At 43.1% G+C, this 18118-nt stretch overlaps 1 protein-coding gene across 1 annotated transcript in view; it reads left to right on the top strand.

Moving 5' to 3' along the window:
* Positions 1–4324: 4324 nt before the first annotated feature.
* Positions 4325–18118, top strand: part of LOC111864529 — a gene marked incomplete at its 3' end in the record, with an annotated part of 126751 nt that continues 112957 nt past the window's right edge. Inside the window, exon 1 of the mRNA XM_023851835.2 lies at positions 4325–4653. Within this exon, the coding sequence (XP_023707603.1) occupies positions 4594–4653 (60 nt within the window). The remainder of the gene's footprint in view (positions 4654–18118) is intronic.

Genomic DNA, 18118 nt, shown 5'->3' with positions numbered 1-18118 from the left:
TTGCGATACCTGTTGTATTAGCTAAGTGTAAGGCGGTACAGTATAGCGTCCGTGGTCTAGTGATCAGCGTTCCTGGTTACAGATCAAGAAGTCCGGATTCCATTCACGGGGCTACCAATTTTTCCTTTTCTGAGAAGTAGTGGGTCTGGAACGGGGTACACTCAGCCTCGTGATGATAACTGAGGAGATATTTCAAGGAAATAGCGGCTCCGGTCTAGAAAACCGAAATTAACGGCCATGGGGATTCATTGCGCTGACCACGCGACACCCTCTATCCGCAAAAGTTGGCACTAAACTTCGCCGACAAGCGGCGGTCGCTCGGTCGGTATAGTTCGCTTGCGGACTAAAATCACGGAGTTTTGTTTGTTTGTTGTAAGGCGTTACAATTTGAGATCTGAAGTTTTGAATTACGGTCTCCAGGTATGTGACACCGTATAGCTCGGTAGATAAAAAACGTTTCAGAGGAACATGCCGCGTCCGCCTTCTCGTTCCTCTAAAACAATGATACCTGTGTACCAAGCTACATTACGTTACATTCCAGAAAACCCGAACCTCAGAACACCACATGAAATCAAGTTCCTCTTACGAGTATATGGCAGAACACGTGAATCTGTAAACTTCATTTCTCCATTTCTCAGTTCATCGTGAAACAAGCGACACGGCAGATAGAGTCATTGTGTTTCTTGTCATTATCTGCCATCGTTCTGTTTTTTGTATTTAAAACACAGAATGTTTCGGAGACTGGATTCTGTCTCCGTCTTCAGGTGAAACCTACTCAGTTGGACCCAATCGACAGAGCTAGTCCCTACCTCCGGACACCTGCAGCAACCCAAGATGGAATGTATAAACCAAACACAGCATTAATCATCAGTGAAAGTTCAAACAGACATTAAAAACGTTAAAATAAAAACTCCACACACATGAGGCCTAGCTCCTCTGTCCATGCACTGTTTCACGAATATTGTTAAAACGAGAGTGCTATCAGAATAGAAGTCATCGCTTAAGACAGTGATTCTCAACCTTTGTCAGACCGCGGCCAGGTTTTTTTTTTTGCAGTACCAGCATAAAAACGCAGTCTTCACACATAATCTACACTTGTCGGAGTTGTAGTTTTCTGACTTCTTATACAATAACGGGAGTCCAGATGTGAGAGATGTCCAAGCTGGGTTGACGGGTGTGTGGTCTATCGGAGATATGTAAGCGGATTCCTTGTATTTCCTGCATGTGGTGTTGAGCTCAGTCTGCAAGACCTTCACGTCTTTCCTGCATGTGGTGCTGAGCTCAGTCTGCAAGACCTTCACGTCTTTCCTGCATGTGGTGCTGAGCTCAGTCTGCAAGACCTTCACGTCTTTCCTGCATGTGATGTTGGGCTCAATCTACAAGACCTTCACGTCTTTCAGTCACATTTTGTGGCCTTCATCGTACGCATGTTGGGCTAATTTTTATTTTATTTTTTTTCGAGCAGACCTTTGGGCTAGGTTGTATCTGTGGTCCTTAATGGGCATTTCTAGAGGTCTGGATAATGTCGAGAAACTCAATAATTATATTAATGTACGATCGTCAGAAACTTTTAAATACGACAGACCATTCCTGTCCGTTCATTCACCCCATTATTTGGCCTTCCGTTACGTGTACTTTGGCACACGCTATTTGCTCTAGAGAATACAGTCGTCTGTGATGTTACGCCTCGTAATCCGGTAACTCGGTGGAGATATCTGCAACCGTCATATTCAGGGTAAAATTATCCCTGTAACAGGTCGTGGAGGCCCACAGGATTATGAAACGTCGAGGCTCCCACATTTCTAGACAATCGGCTTACAGATGGCGGTGAGGTCAGTCTTACACGCCGGCCGGCCGCCCCCTACCCCCAAGGAAGATTCCTGGTACTCATTACTGTTAGAGGCTGAGTCGACCTCAGGGCCATAGTGCAGCTGGAGGGATTAGATCAATTTAAAAGTCCAGTGACCTCATCGGGAATCGAGCCCGCGACCTCCCAGCTTGTAACGTAGTGTCTCAATAGACTACGCTACCATGCGCCCCTTCATCTTCAGGATACAAGAGATAATCTGGTTGGGAGTTAACCCGCTATGGTGTCAAAACGTAGTACATGGTACGAACATTCACCGGCCTCATAACCTCAAATTTTAATACATAGCAGCGATAAAGATTATGAATTTTATGTACTGTAATAAAGATGGTGATATGAGGCTATTAAGAGGTCAGTGCAGTCTAAATTGTAAGGAAGTACAGTGCAAAAGACTGCAAAGTTGCGTGCAGTATTAATTTTCTCTTGATCTGGTTATTTAGCATGTAATGTGTACATAATAACAACAGTTTTCGCCAGTCAGATAGTATACATCTGTGTGAGAAAGTACTGGGCTAGGATTTGTTGTATGATGGATCGCATGTGATTAATATGTGGTGCATATTTTCACTTGTTATCTATAGCATAATACTGCGAAACATTCGAAACTTCACAGTAGTTAGGAGTCACCAGCTAATTCTAATTGAAGTGCAATAATTGCAAATAAATAATCATGGAATCTCATAAAGCATTGTAGCATGCCCGAGTAGCTGTAGTGTGTGAAACATAAATATACTTAATTTAACATTTCGTATTCATTATACAGAATGAAGGTATTCTGGTGACAGTCGATGCAACAGTTAATTAATAAAACTAATATTAATAATATGTTTATATTTATTTTTATTGTGTACAACCCACTATATTCTTCGATCATACTAGATGATCATGAGATGGTGATTTATGAATATATGGGAAACGTTATCATTGAATTGTCAAGTTAATATGGATCCACTTTTTTACAATTAGAGTGTTTCATTAATCACATATTAATGTACACATTTGAAATAGATCGCGAATGAATATACGATTGTTTATATGTCGGGTGTTAAAATAAAATAAAATAGGAAATAAAGTAAAATAAGGTAATGGTTGTAGGTGTTCTGAGTAGGTCCACATTGTATGTACACATAGTACACTGCAGGCCGTGTTTCTAAGGTGGTGGAAATTTTGAGACTGGGTAATGAAGGGTGGGGATGCGCTAGATACATAACTAACTACTTGGAGCTGAGCCCTTCTTACCCTCCATTGGTCTCTATTCTGAGACAGATGAGTCCAGTCCATACCGCCCTGTCCTATTTCTCTAAGACCTATTGTAATATTATTCTCCCACCTGCCTCTAAGTCTTCCTAGTGGTCTTTTACCTGCTGAATTTCCCACCAAAATCTAGATATTTGAAAAATCGGTAACATGTTTATATATATATATTACGGGGTGTAAATGTTTGGCCATTATGTGATTGTAATGTACTTGGCTCTGTACTTAACGTATAACTTGGGCATGCAGTGATATGTAGATATGGTGTAGCTATCATCCCAGGAAGTACTGTGTGCTGTAAGTGTAGAGGGTTCCCTGTATATTCGGTTATGTCTTGTGGAGTTGCTGTAATAAAATATGGGTCGATTATTTAACGCTGTTTTGTGTATTTTTTATGTTTTTATTGTATCTGCATCTTATATCGTGTTGATTTGTCTAAGGTGAGTTATGTGGTGTATCGTTTAGCTATGTGATTCTAATCAGTGGTTGGTTTTTACTCACATGTAACTAGACTGTATAATGGTATGCAAATTGTACTGTAGTTTTTATACATTGGGCTTTGTCGGGAGTTACTGGTGGTGTAGAGAATATTCCCTTGTGATGGTGTCATCTGCAAAAATGTCAAAATTAGGTGTGGAATCAAAATAATTTTAATTTTCAAATCATAGTTGTATAAGTTTTATATATATGTTTTTTATATTGTGTATGGCTTACGTTTTGTCTTGTGACGTGTGTGGGGGTGTAGTTTTTGCAATACGGGAAGATAACTGAAATACGTGGATAGGTTGAGTGGATGATGATCTGTTATAATCGCAATATGTAGTGTATTGTTCATCATAAAACGAAATATTAGCATTGTAGTAATATGAGTTTTATCAACTGGTTGCTGTGTCGACGGTCAGCACAAAACCTAATTCCGTTATACACAACAAACAGGATGCAAAAAATAGAGATCATTATATAGTGCATTTAAATACGTCAACCAGTATCATCAATAAGTGGAGAGAATGCAACGAACAGTGTAATAACTATATCTGTGGGGGAAGACAAATCTGTGTATTTAGTTTATGACATGACTGTATTTTTAAATAAAACGGCGACCGCTGGTGCTGCCACTGCTCTCGTGCCCACATTCCCCCTCTCACGCGTCGTTATGTCTTTGATCGCAGCGCTGTCTGGCGGCTTGTGCCATGAACTCACTGTCAGAGTCAAGATGGTGGCCAGTCCGGTGGTGAGTGGTGTTTGCTTCGTAGACTTTTCTGCTTAGAGGAACTAATTCAACAAAATAATATAATTAACCTTAATTTCGTTTTTAATATAGTGTAACTTCCGCGGTGGCCTTTTCGAAAGCGATGAATGCATAGTGAAGCAGGGATGGTGAATTGTTGAAGTAGGAATCGCTGTAGTTTATTACTGCTGGGCGAGGCACACCCCTAATACTTGTCAACGAAAAGAAGTGTAACCTTGAAAACATGGCAGTGCGGATGGAAAACGCTACCGCAGCTCCTCGAAAAGTAAACTACAAAATGATGGTAAAGTTTTTTAATACTTTTATTTGTGTGTATGTTCAGATTTAGTTCCTTGTAGCTCGTTTGTTTTTTTGTGACTAACTGTTGCGCTTGCGGACACATTTGCAAGGATTGACATTTGCCCCAACAATCGTTCGACCCCACCCAGTTTTTGCAAATGCTGTTTTCTGTGATGTTATCATTTTTGTTTACGAACATTTGTTTGAATTTGTATGATGAAAATGTGTACACTTCGTTGGGTGATCTCAGTTGGTAATGTGGTTTTCATGATGAATCCGATCCGTCTAATTTCAACATCGGTGCAGTCGACGTGGAGCCCTCGTGAATACATATCCACGTAAAATGCTGGTGTTTTTGTTTTATTTGAAGAAATGTAAGCTTTGACTTGTATCGTATAATAGGGGCGTAGTGAGGTTCGTATACCAGTTCGGTCATTCCACTTTGATCCGCATAATTATGTGTTGCGGTCTCGAACCTGTGAAGATTGCCATTTTACTTCCACACAGATGTTTTACATAGGGTCGTGTGAAAATGAATGCCAAGATGTGATTTTAAAATGTTTCTTTTTAGTATTTTACACAGAAGAACGAGTTACATTACACAGAAAGAAAGCAGGTCTGTTATTGCAAGTTCATTTCCCTGGTTTGCGTTATAAAAGTAAATACTTATTTTTAGAAGAAACAGATTTAACTGAACTGGTTTCAGTAGTGCGGAGGAGGTGCCCAAGGTCGAAATGGTTCAAGGTTTATGTCAGCACTTTCAACGTGAATGGGGAGCGTCTTTATTTTTGGTAATTGCTTTGGTGCCAATAGCAATTCTTAAAATTCAGAATTATCAAAAGCACAAGAAGGTAGAGACCAATGGGGCTCTATGATGATAATTTATTGGCCACCATCAGCCCAGGGGATCATGAGATAACAGTTATGTGAAGAAGAGTCAGTCAACAAATCCATTAAGCCTTCTTTCATTCTGTGTCGGTGATTACTATTCGTAATTCCATTCAAAGCCAACCTCCTTTCATGTAATGCCATTGTATGTCTTGTATTTTTATGCAGTTTAAGGATTTATTCTTATTAACAGCTTGCATGAATATTGGTGTGACCTTGAATATGATCTTAGTGATGGAATTTGACATTCATATATTCTTGAATTATTTGAGGTGCTGAATTGAGCTGGGTTTGTAGTGATGTAGTTCGGACACCAGTTGTAGGCACATTAGGGTGCAGAACAGATCCCTTACAAGGTTCCAATATTGTATCATTAGTTGTATGAGGGGTGGGCCTTTTTGGCCCTTGCACCGCGACCACAGTGATCTATATATTTTGTTGCTTCAACACCTTACGTAAGACGTCCTGAATAGTCATTTTAAGGAGATATTTTTCTGGAAGTTGGATAGTGATTAGTTTTATAGTTGCATTTCTGCATCAGCTGAGTATTGAAATTTGGTATTTCGCTTTATGACTCAGGATATGTATTTAAATTTTCCAGTTTCATGTGTGATATACCTACTGCATTAGCTCCTAGACACAATGTTAAACATGCATACAAAATTTTGGGTGTAAAACTTCATTGGGAGACCAAGATGTAGAGGGGAGGATAACAGTGAAATGAGATATAAGAACGTGGGTTGTGCCACTGTGAAGTGGCTGAAACACATGACCCGTCATGTTGATGCTCCATCTTTGAGTTCCATAGCAAGGAATTTCTTTCAGAATTCCTGGGTTTTCGGACTTCCCATCGTCCGGTATTCTAGAAGCTAGAAAACACGACGTTTCGGAAACTAGATCTGTTCCTGGATGTCCAGTGATTGAGGTTGGCTCTTTCTATGGGACCCAACTGAATAGGTGCACCCCCCCCACCTGAGGACGGAAACAGATCCAGTTTACGAAACTTCGTGTTTTCTGACTTCTAGAATACCGGACGATGGAAAAAGTCCAAAGACCTAATAATTCTGAGTGTAATCATCGTCAGAACCCTTTAGAATGTAAGGTATCTCTTGTTGGGATCAATAGCTGCTGTATGTCATTGCCGAATGAAAAGTATAAAAAGGTAACGCCATCCGTGTAACAGACAGACCGTGGGGGCCCATAGGATTGTGAGACGTCTAGGCTCCCACATTTTCCAGACAATCGGCTAACAGTAGAGGAGGTTGTGAGCCTTGCGCGCCTGCCGCCGAGTGAAGAGTATACTCAGTCCAAATCATTGTCGAGGGTGCGTAGGCATCAGGTAGTGACGTAGGTAGGTTGTTACGTCATCATTGGGAATTTAGCACGTCCTCCTTTCAGCATGCAGTGAGAACCAGAATCAGCATACTGGAGAAGTCGTTGAACACGACAGACAGTATGTACCAGATGCAATTACGACCTAGCATGTTCTGATTGATACCCCACCTCAGAACTTTGAGTAATAATAAAATGAGGTTTAGTGTATATCTCTATTTATTATTCGAAATAAAAGAAGTTGAAACATTTTTGTGTCTTGAGTATCTTGACGTTATGACGATAATAGTAATTATATTTTATTGCAGTGTAGAAGCGGCCCTTATCCCTTCCAAAACAGAGAGGTCATTCCATACATTTAGCGACAGGAGCGTGGAGTGTTCAAGTAACTGCGTTTTAATATTTATACAGTGCAGAGCTCATCTACACATGGTTGATTCACGTTCGCCCTTTTCATTAATTCCACCCCTCCCAACAGAAATGGGAAGCCGAACATCTCGGTCGGTATATGGATGAGCAACGGGCTGAACGACCCGGGTTCGATTCCCGACACTGCAGATTTCTTTTGCTCTTCCCCACAGCGTCGAAGACCGGCTCTGGGGCCCACCCAGTGTCTTTTCCAGTGAGTACCGGGCTCTTTCCTAAGGGGTAAAGTGAAAAGAACGTGAAGCTGACCACAACTCTGTCTAGTGCCGATGTCAAGAATGGTGGAGCTATAAGTCCACTCCTCCATGTGTCTTCATGATATAGTGCTTAATTGATTAAGCACAGGAACAAGTTAACGTCTTGACCCTCTGCAGGTAATCAAGAGGAAAAAGGAACCAGAAACTATAATAAGTATAATGAAATAAGTATATTCAAGTAGAACTTAAGCCGGGATAGTGCAGTCGTTATGGCGATTGCTTACGGGCTGGAGTAGGGTCAAACATGTTCTCTACTTCACGTTGTCCAGACCGGTTGTGGGGTCCACCGAACCTTCTATCCAATGGGTACCTCGGGCACTTTCCCCGGGGGTAAGGCTGCCGTGGCGTGAAGCTGGCCACTCATCTCCAGCTAGTGCCGAGGTCAAGAAAATGTGGATCTGTCCATCCACTGCGCCATACGCCTTCATGGCCTAGTGCTTTATAGTTAAGCACAGGGACAACTTTACGTAGGTCACCACAAGAAGTCGGAACTCGTGCTGGAAGACATGAACGCGACGTTATCGCCCTTCGTGTGGGTCTGCATCACATGCTCACTGATTACTGCTGCGGGTTGACGTTTATCTCGTGCGTCAGCCCCTATTCATTGCTTATTTAGTTATTTATTTATTTACATCCATGTGTGGATGCAGCAAAGTGAAGATGCTGAATTGACCGATACTGATACATGATTCATACCGGAAGTTGTAAATGTACATTCGCCATGTAAAGCGTTTTGAAAGTAACCAAGCAAAGGTTAAAATGACCACTGCTTTTCTGATTATAATAAGACTTTATGGAAATTAATCACACACTGAAACCAATTCATCTACTAAACGGACAACAAATTTACATATGGCCCATGCAGAAGGCGGCGGAAGGGGAACCCGGTGCCTGGGGTATAAATGGGCCACCCTGTCACTGGGGGGGCAAATAGTCTGGTCTTCCACGTTGGAAGTTGGACGCAAGGCTGGCAATCGTCGCGGAATCCGGAAAAATGAAATCCTGACGATCTGATTCACGGCGGAATATAGACTTGTCTGGCAGAATCTTCTAGGGAAGGCTGTGGGGCTCAAAAAGGGCAGTACTGCCAATGATGATGGTATTTGCATACGTATATATGCATACAGTAATTCTGTAAGTTCTTTGGGCCGTGTCAAAATTTGCTGTGTTGCTTCATAAATGACAAGTTGCTGGTGCAGTCTTCTTTTTCTTTTGTTGCTCGCATTCTGACCATAGGCCACAGACAGTCGGTAGGACTCCTTGGACGGGGGATCAGTCCGTCGCTAGGCCTCTACGTAACACAAACACAGACATCCATGCTTTGAGTGGGATTCGAACCCACGATCCCAGTGTTCGAGCGGGCGAAGACATCTCGTGCCGTAGACCGCGCGGCTGCTGTAATCGGCTGACGGTACAGTAAAGTCCCTATTATCCGACCTTCCGTTTTATCCGACATAGCCATCCTACGTGATATTTACAGTGTTGTACGGGATTTAATTAATTTCTCAGTTTATTTAGTTGGAATTCTAAATATTAGTTCTGTAATCCGTTATGTTGCCGGTCACGGTAGCCGAGCGGTCTAAGGCGTGCACTGTCTTCGCTCTCGGAAGCCGGGATCGTGGGTTCGAATCCCACTCAGGGCATGGATGTTTGTGTGCGTTTTTCTGTGTTTATGTACAGGTAGAGGCCTTGCGACGAGCTGATCACCCGCCCAAGGAGTCCTACCAAATGTCTAAGATCTAGAAAAACCGAAGTGAACGGAGAAGTTCATGGAGGTAGGCCTAGGCCCACTGGGGCTGTAATGCCAGGGGTGGGGGAAATCTGTTATGTTACTCGTACTGTAGAATAATTATTAATGAACCTGATTTCTTCTGTTAAATTATACTATTTCGTTAATCCGATCGTCCATCGATCCCGTTTAGGTCGGATAATGGGGACTCTGCTGTACTGGAGTAAGTGGCAAGGAGAATATTTGAAAACATCTTGGCTTATGCCGTCCATGCGTGCATGTTGCTGGTGCAGATTGCGATGGCATGAACGGGAAAGGGATGATGTTCGGTGGCCGTTTGTATTGCTAGAAACATTCGATTCACCAAATTCGGTGTTGTTCCTCCTTTGGCAACGCAGACGAAGCTTAATGTTGACCTGTATGCTTCTTCTGTACACGTTACAGGTTCTAGTGCACTTTTCTTATTTTGAAAAGAACATAGAAATAGGCTTATGGGATCACCATGCTGCCTGTGTATCCCCCCTTATCAACTTATGAATGCCTGAAACTCAGTATGTACATCATGGCACTTGAGTCCATCAGCGGCGTACTTCGTAAATCCCCTCCCCATTAGTCTGTGTGTCTGCATCCCCCAATCGTTGCTGGACAACTGCACCATAAAAACGTTGCCGCGGCAACGAATACGCACGAAAGAATAGAAGAATCGCTTGAACTGTCGTTTTCTGTTTTCTATTCACACCTTTGGTACGGAACGCTGATGGCAATATGGCAGCGTAATCAACGACACACGTATTCTTTTTGTAAAATATCATAAATTGGTTATTAACAAAGCCAGCATTGATTAATTTCAGTACTCTAAGATTGACTTGATGACATTTTTAAAATGCGAGAATTATCGTATTGTCACCTATATCAATGTGACTATGTGGCACCCGGTAGCGTAGTTGGTTGAGGCACTATGCTACAAGCCGGAAGGTCGCGGATTCAAGTCCCGATGAGGTCATTGGATTCTTTTCAGTTGACCTAGTCCTTCGATCCGCACTATGGCCCTGGGGTCGACTCAGCCTCCAACAGAAATGAGTACCAGGAATGTTCTTGGGGGTAAAGGGCGGCCGGCGCGTAGGGCTGACAACCTTACCGCCATCTATGAGCCGATTGTCTAGAAAATGTGGGAACCTCAACATCTCACAACCGTATGGGCCTCCACGGCCTGTTACAGGAATACCTTTACTTATTATGAATGTGACTATAGACGCGGTTTGGATTGGTAATTGGATTTATTGAATGCTTACGGATCGTAACTACAAGTAACTATAACGCGATTATTCATTCACACACTCTGCAGTTAACTACATCAGGCACAAAGTCTTCTCGGTCTCCTCTCTTCACCAGTCGTTGCCTGGTGACGGATCTCAACAATGCCCTCTGTTTCCGTGCTTACATTCTTACAGGCTGGCGACCGTCCCACAGCTAACTCATTGCTCCAGCTGCCCTGCTTATAATATCTCGGCATGGACCACGTAGAAAACACCGTTCCTCTGTTGCATTCGCGTCTGTTGCGATGCCCACATGATCGCTATTCAGCCATTGGCTAGCAGCGGCCTTTGTTTACAGAGCCATTACTTAGTAACGGCTATTGTGTAGCTGTTTACTTCGCGGCCGTTGCCTAGCAACGGGTCCACACGTCACAGTATTTTGGATTAGCTTGCAAGAGGTCCTTGCATAGTATTGTGCATTATTTATGAGCGAGCGGCTTTGAGCAACACACGTGACATATGAAGCTTTGAGATATAGGACACATTACTTTGAAAGAAATCTCTGATTCAGATTTTCCATTATAAGCATGAACCACAAAATGTGGTCCTTGAGAGTTTTTTTTACTAATAAGGAGCCGAGATAGCGTAGTCGGTGTAGCGACTGGCTGTGGGCTGGACGACCGAGGGGTCAAGAATTTTCTCCACGTCGTCCAGACCGGCGCTGGGGTGTACCCAACCTCCTATCCAGTGGGTACCGGGGGTAAAGCGGCCGAAGCGTGAAGCTGACCACACCTCCAGCTAGTGCCGAAATCAAAATGTGGATCTATACATCTACTTCCCCATAGCATTCGTGGCGTAGTGCTTAATGAGTTAAGCACAGGGACAACTTTAAGTAAGTAGTAATATTTATGACACCCTGTGGGTCAGTAGACGAAACGCCTCAAGGGAGCCCGCATTTTGCTGTGACGTAACTTTATTGCGGCTAAGTTCAAGCGCATGCGCAGATGACTGAAACTGTACTCCATTACGTTGCTGTTACTTGTTACTTTGTTGTCTTTCAAACAAAATTTAAATGATTTTGTCTCCAGTGTTTAAGTTTTGTCATTGCAAAGATAATTAATATTTCGGTCTGAGAACCGGTTCTTTTACTACACGTCTGCGGCCACTCTTACCAAAGGAAGGCACTTTTCTCAGTGTATAAAACGTTTCCGTTTCCTTTCTGGCGCACCGTGTCAATGAGATCATTGGCCTTCGTCACTTGCGGCTGTAATAAGGCTTGCGAAAAAGACATGGCGAATGAAGTTAAGTAGGTCTGGTACATATGTCACTTCGTAAGCATCTGCAGCCACAATATCCCTCTTCCCACTCCTGACATATTCAAGTCTTACCGAATGTTTGGATGTTGGCAGGTTTTGAATCACCTCAGACATTGTTACTTCGCCTTTCATCTGGGGCTGTCACAGTAGTGATCATGTGGTCTGGGAAGTGACGCCTATGGTCCGTAGACTCGTAGATGTTTAATAGTAGAGTGAATTTACCGACTACACAACACGTCTTTTATTATCACTACATGTTTCGACCTCTTGAGGTCGAAACATGTAGTGATAATAAGAAACGTGTTGTGTAGTCGGTAAATTCACTCTACTATTAATTAAACACACAACAGGATGCAAGAAACGATTAAAATCGTAGATGTTTACCGACGTTTCGGAGTACTGCGTCCATCTTCGTGCTCGAATAGTAAGCTAAGGAAGCACAAAGCTTTGGAGGCAGCACTTTCCATGAAAACCTAAGTAAACTTCTACCAGATTACACGGCGCCACATCCAAGAAGGTAGTAATTATTTTACCAGGTTTGTGAGTTTACAGCCCTTTTTTTTAAGGAGGGGAGCAAATTTCTCCTAGTGGTTTTCCTTGAGGTAAACAAAAATGTGTGATTTTAAGCGAAACAATCTTGAATGGGAGTAGTTTTGGCATCAGCAAAACAGTGGCAAGCCTTTTAACTGAAGCAGATCTTATTGAATAGATGTTAGTATAACGGTGACTATTGCCGTGGACCTATTTTGTGTGGTATAGTCGTGGCGTAGGTGTTTAATTAGTTCGCACGTACTGCAGCATTTTGTGTATAAAAACAGTCCCGTGTGTTTACGTATGTGCACACGGAGGACATAGTTGATCTCGGTGCCTGCTAGATGGTGTTAATCGTCAAACGGCCTCGGCACATCATGCAGCACGTGTCCTTACTATCATATCATCTGTTTTGTTGATTCCAAGGTTTGCTTGCGCCCGGCCTCGGGGTGAGCATTGAACCAACACAGTAAGCAGCACAGCTGATATTTTTCATTGTTGGTCTCCTAGACTGCTGCCTGTTTTGAGAGTTTTATATCTGAAGCGGGATGACAATAAGATGGAGGAGAAATAGAAGAGATGGGGTAGGAAAGGGGGAGAAAGGAGGGAAGGAGATAAATGTAGGAAAGATTTGAGAGTCTTCCTCTTAAATTGTGAACTGGCATTACACTGCTTACTAGAAGCTGGGCTTGCTTCGTCCAGTATTAAAGTGGAACACTCGTGCCTTTGTTTTCGACCAGCATCAACTCCCAGTACGTATTAGAAACATATTTATCGTCTGTAGAGTTCTATCCTGATGATGCGATCCGTGTACCAGGGTTTCATGCAGGGGATGGAGGTGTTATGCAGCTGTATGTGGTGCCCCAAGTTGATAGAACTGTTCATAACCACCGTTCTGAGAACCACAGATCCTGCAAATTAACCGTCTTGACATGTGTTACTCGGGATTTTTTCCATTTCTCATGACTTTCGACTGTTTCAATTCATCCGTCATTATGTTAAATGTGGTGATATGGAAGTGCTCTGACATAGTATACGTACATGTGACCGAAATAACAGAATAATTAAGCACGTGCTTCAAACGGTAGAGATTTTTGGAAACTAACAAACATGCCTGTAAGCGCCCCCCACATGCTCTTGTCTGACAGTTATTTACCAATTTTAGCATTGTCGCAAAGCATAAGGATGCAGCGGTTTTCCTTTATAAGTTACTTATTTTCACGGCGCTGTCAGTATCGAGATCTGCACAGCAAGGGCAGGCGCGTTTCTCTTCTCCACAGCCTTCTCTCTGTTGGGTACCGAGGGCTCTTTTCCCGGGGGTAAAGCGGCCGGGGCGTGAAGCTGACCATTCCCATCCAGTGCCAAGGTCAAGAATACGTGGACCTATGCCTCCACTCCATCATAACGTTTTCATGGCATGTATGCGTCGTTAATTATGCACAAGGATTTTATATTTTTATTTATACACATAAATTGTAAAGTTTTCTTTAGGCTTTGTCCGGTATCCCCTCCTGGAGATGGTCATTTATGACCGAAATACGTCGGGATGGCATTAGTATGCAATCAGCATAAGGTAATACATTAGAAATACCCAAATGGTACCTTCACGTATCGTCAAAATGAACCCCATCGAACTAGGCCCGTACATATTTGCAGCAGTTCTTGAAAACAAGTAAACATGAATAAAAATGTTCTCCCGTATTTGTAATTTAACGAACTTTAATAAACAGTAATTTTAGGATTAATGAGAAGCATTAATGTAATAAATTCTGTGGCACCGTATATACAGGAGGGTCCAAAAAAATGTACTCACTCTTTGATAGTCAATATCTTTGGAACAATATGACATGTAGTTAAAATTCTTGCGCAGTAATGTAGTGTAAAGTTTTCTCAACAGATGGCGAAGGTCACATGAGTCACGTGAGTGTCGTGCCGCGTGCGCGCTGCGAGCAGAAGACAGCTGCAACAATGGCTGAAAGGTTGTTCTTTGAGCAACGCAAGGCTGTATTGAAGTGGTACTGACGAGGCGTAATTCAAAATGAACGGTACTGGTAACCGCCACAATTGTGTGTATTGGGCTCCTGTAAATCCACACGTTCACGTGGGCAAGGAAGTGAATCTACCGGGTGTTAATGTGTGGTGTGGTCTGTCATCGCGCGGTTTGATTGGTCCATTCTTCTTTGAAGGTACCGTAACTGGTTAGGTGTATCTCGATATGCTTCAGACATCGAGTTTCCCTGCCATTCGAGATCTGTTTGGAGATGAGAGATTTTACCTACAACAAGATGGTGTTCCACCTCACTACCATCGAGATGTGAGGGCATACTTGGATGACACTCTACCTGGACGATGACTAGGTCGAAGAGGTGCTATTAAGTACCCACCACGGTCTCCAGACCTAACACCTCTCTACTTTACCTATGGGGAACCTTGAAGGATGAAGTTTACCGGCAAAGGCCGGCTACACTGAACGCGCTACGAGAAACTATCGAAGCGTCGTGTGCAGCCATCACATCGGACACACTGACATCGTAGTTCGCTCAGCAGTTCGGCGGCATCGACGCTGTTTAGCCGCTGATGGTGGTCACTTCGAACACATGAGTGACTCTCTCTCTGCGCAAGAATTGTAACTACATGCCATTTTGTTCCAAAGATATTGACTGTCAAAAGTGAGTACATTTTTTGGACCCCTCTGTGTATTACATAGTTGCATCCTGCCCGGGCAAGGCATAAAGTTGGCAGTCACTGGTGCAGAATGTTTGGAACGACACCGAGGATGAAATCAAGAAAAACTGATATTCAGCCGCTCTGACGCACACTTGTTGATCGGGTGCTGCAGTTATTGTTCTCGCTTTACGTTCTCAACCGATTTTCAGCTGCGACCACCAACAGTATCCTTATCTGGCCCGCAACTCTTTCCATAAATAATAACTGAGCTTTTCTGTTGAAATATTTTCCAACTCCTTTGAGACGAATGTTTTTAGTACCGTATATAAATTCAGTGGCTCAGGTTACCCGGGTGTTATATACCTATATTCTGCGCGGCGCCAGACCTTAAGCGAACAAGCACTGCAAACAAATTTGGGATCGAAAATCTTCGAATTTTTTGTATAGGATCGTCTAGTGAGAAGTTCGCATATAGTGGGACGCCTTTGAGGTGATTTTGTGGCTAGTGACACAGTTCTGTCATGTAGGTGGATACTGACGTTTTGGAGGAACATGATGTTGGAGGTATCGAGGTCCTCCGAAATGTCTGTAATCGCGTACAAGATGAACCGTATTACAGCCCAGAAGACCAAAATCTTAGGGTAATCATTTTTCCCTACTGTAAAACATAAAACATAATTTGATTCAGGACGAAATTAAGACCAGATTGAATATGGGTAATTCTTGCTACCATTCAGTCCAGATCCTTTGTCTTCTAATCTGCTCTCTAAAAACATAAAAATTGGAATATACAAAACTATAATGGTTCTGTATGGGTGTGAAACTTGGTCTTTGACATTAAAGGAGCAACACAGACTGAGGGTCTTTGAGAACAGTACGCTGAAGAGAATATTTGGACCGAAGAGAGATGAAGTGACAGGAGGTTGGAGAAAACTGCATAATGAGGAGCTTCATAACTTGTACTCTTCGCCAAGTATAATTATAATGATCAAGTCAGGGAAGGTGAGATGGGCAGGGCATATAGCACGAATGAGGATAAGATGAATGCAAATAGGATATTGGTGGGAAAGCCATAAGGAAAGAGACCACTGGGAAGACCAAGGCGTAGGTGGGTGGACAATAGTAAAATGGATCTTAGAAAGATAGGATGGGATGGATTGGGGGCTCTTGAGAATACGGTAATGAACGTTCGGTTTCCATACAGTGCTTGGGTATTCTTGAGTATCTGAACAACTGGCAGATTCTCAAGGGCTCATCTCCATTTAGTTAGTTAATTAGTTCTGATTTTCCTCACCCTTTGCTTTGGATTTTAAATGAAGAACAGTAACCTGTGCAGTATTTGTTTTGCGTGCGCGGAAAGACAAATGTTTGACGATATATGACCACAGAAAATGTTTCTGTTTGATGCGGCGAGGGGATGTTTCTGCCAAAGGAACGTACGGAAATTGGAAATATACTAACATTAGCACGTGAGGTTCGTGAAAACACTTGCTGTTGCTGTGCTGAATTTTGCAGTGTAGAGTGGGGCACGCCGTAGCTTAATTGGTTTAGTTACTCTGCTACAAGCCGGAGGGTCGCAGGTTCGGTTCCCCATGATGTCATTGGATTTTCCAATTGACCTAATCCTTCCAGCAGCACCATGGGGTCGATAGCCTCTAACAGAAATGAGTACCAGGAATCTTCTTGGGGGTAAGGGCGGCCGGCCGGCGCGTGAGGCTGACAGCCTCACCGCCGTCTGTGAGCCTATTGTCTAGAACATGAGGTAACCTCGACGTCTCACAACCCTGTGGGCCTCCGCGGCCTGTTACAGGGATAGCTGTACTTAACCTGACCGCCATCTGTGAGCCGATTGTATAGAAAGTGAGGTAACCTCGACGTCTCACAATCCTATGGGTCTCCACGGCCTGTTACAGGGGCATTTTTGCCTTTTACCTGTCGGATGGGTGATGAATTGGACAATACTTTGAGGAAGAGGTCGTGGCCTACTAAACGAAGTATTGTTCCGGAATGCTCTTAGAGGGACTGAAGAAAACCATATGTAATCTCAGTGGGTCAAGGCTGTAATCTTGTCGTGTTTGTAGAGCAACCTGCTCGCTGTAGACGTATCGCCAAAATGAAGGCTATTGATCAGCCATCGTCAGCGGATAAAATACGCTGCCAGATCACTATGTTCTGAATTTCCTTGTACCCAAAACTTATTTTAATTTGTAAGTAAATCTCTTGTTTGTCTAAATTGTTATTACCTTACAAGGATTACCGTCATATGAGACTTGACGCCCAATAGCCTGGTAGATTGTAACGATCGTGTCGGACGAACGGTCACATGCTTAGGGTAGAAGAACGGGGACTGTCCTGAAGAGACGGAGGCGTCAAGTTCCTTCGAACCCTTGCTATAGTCTCCCAGACTACATGACGTCACATTTCGGAATAACCTTAGGGCAAAATACTGAGTGTTAGATTCTTCATGTTTATTTTGAATACAGACAGTACAGCATGTAAGATTTGAGGCTTTCACGGCGGTGACCATGAAGAAAGCAGTCTTCTGGGATTTGGCACCCTGTATATGTGGTGTTAACCGACGTTTCGGAGGAACGTATCGCCCCCATCTTCAGGGTTTCAGGGTTACCGTTTCTCACGGTGTTGTCGCTTGCAGATTTCTTATACTTTTTCTTCTACCCTGAAGATGGGGGCGATACGTTCCTCCGAAACGTCGGTTAACACCACATATACACGGTGCCAAATCCCAGAAGACTCCTTTCTTCAGACAGTACAGCAGTTTACCTTGTGAAATTCGCGGTTCGTACGGTGGTGACGGATGTGACTCACTGCAGTTTGGTAGATATGTTTTTGAAGAGTACTCTCTTTAATCTTGAATATGGAAGCAGCACGTTGGTACCCATGAACACTGCTGTGAAACCCCACACCTGTCACGTTGCGTTTCAGAATCCTTTGTGAAGTAGCGATACTTTTGTTCCCACCTCACATATTCACACGGCTGCTTTGTTCGTAATTTTGAGGACTGAAAGTCAGAATATTTCTACATTAGGTGTTCAGATAGGTAAAGTTG

This window comes from Cryptotermes secundus, unplaced genomic scaffold, assembly GCF_002891405.2.
Source record: "Cryptotermes secundus unplaced genomic scaffold, Csec_1.0 scaffold960, whole genome shotgun sequence".
NCBI classification, from domain to species: Eukaryota; Metazoa; Arthropoda; class Insecta; order Blattodea; family Kalotermitidae; genus Cryptotermes; species Cryptotermes secundus.
This window is presented reverse-complemented; position numbering and strand designations above follow the sequence as displayed.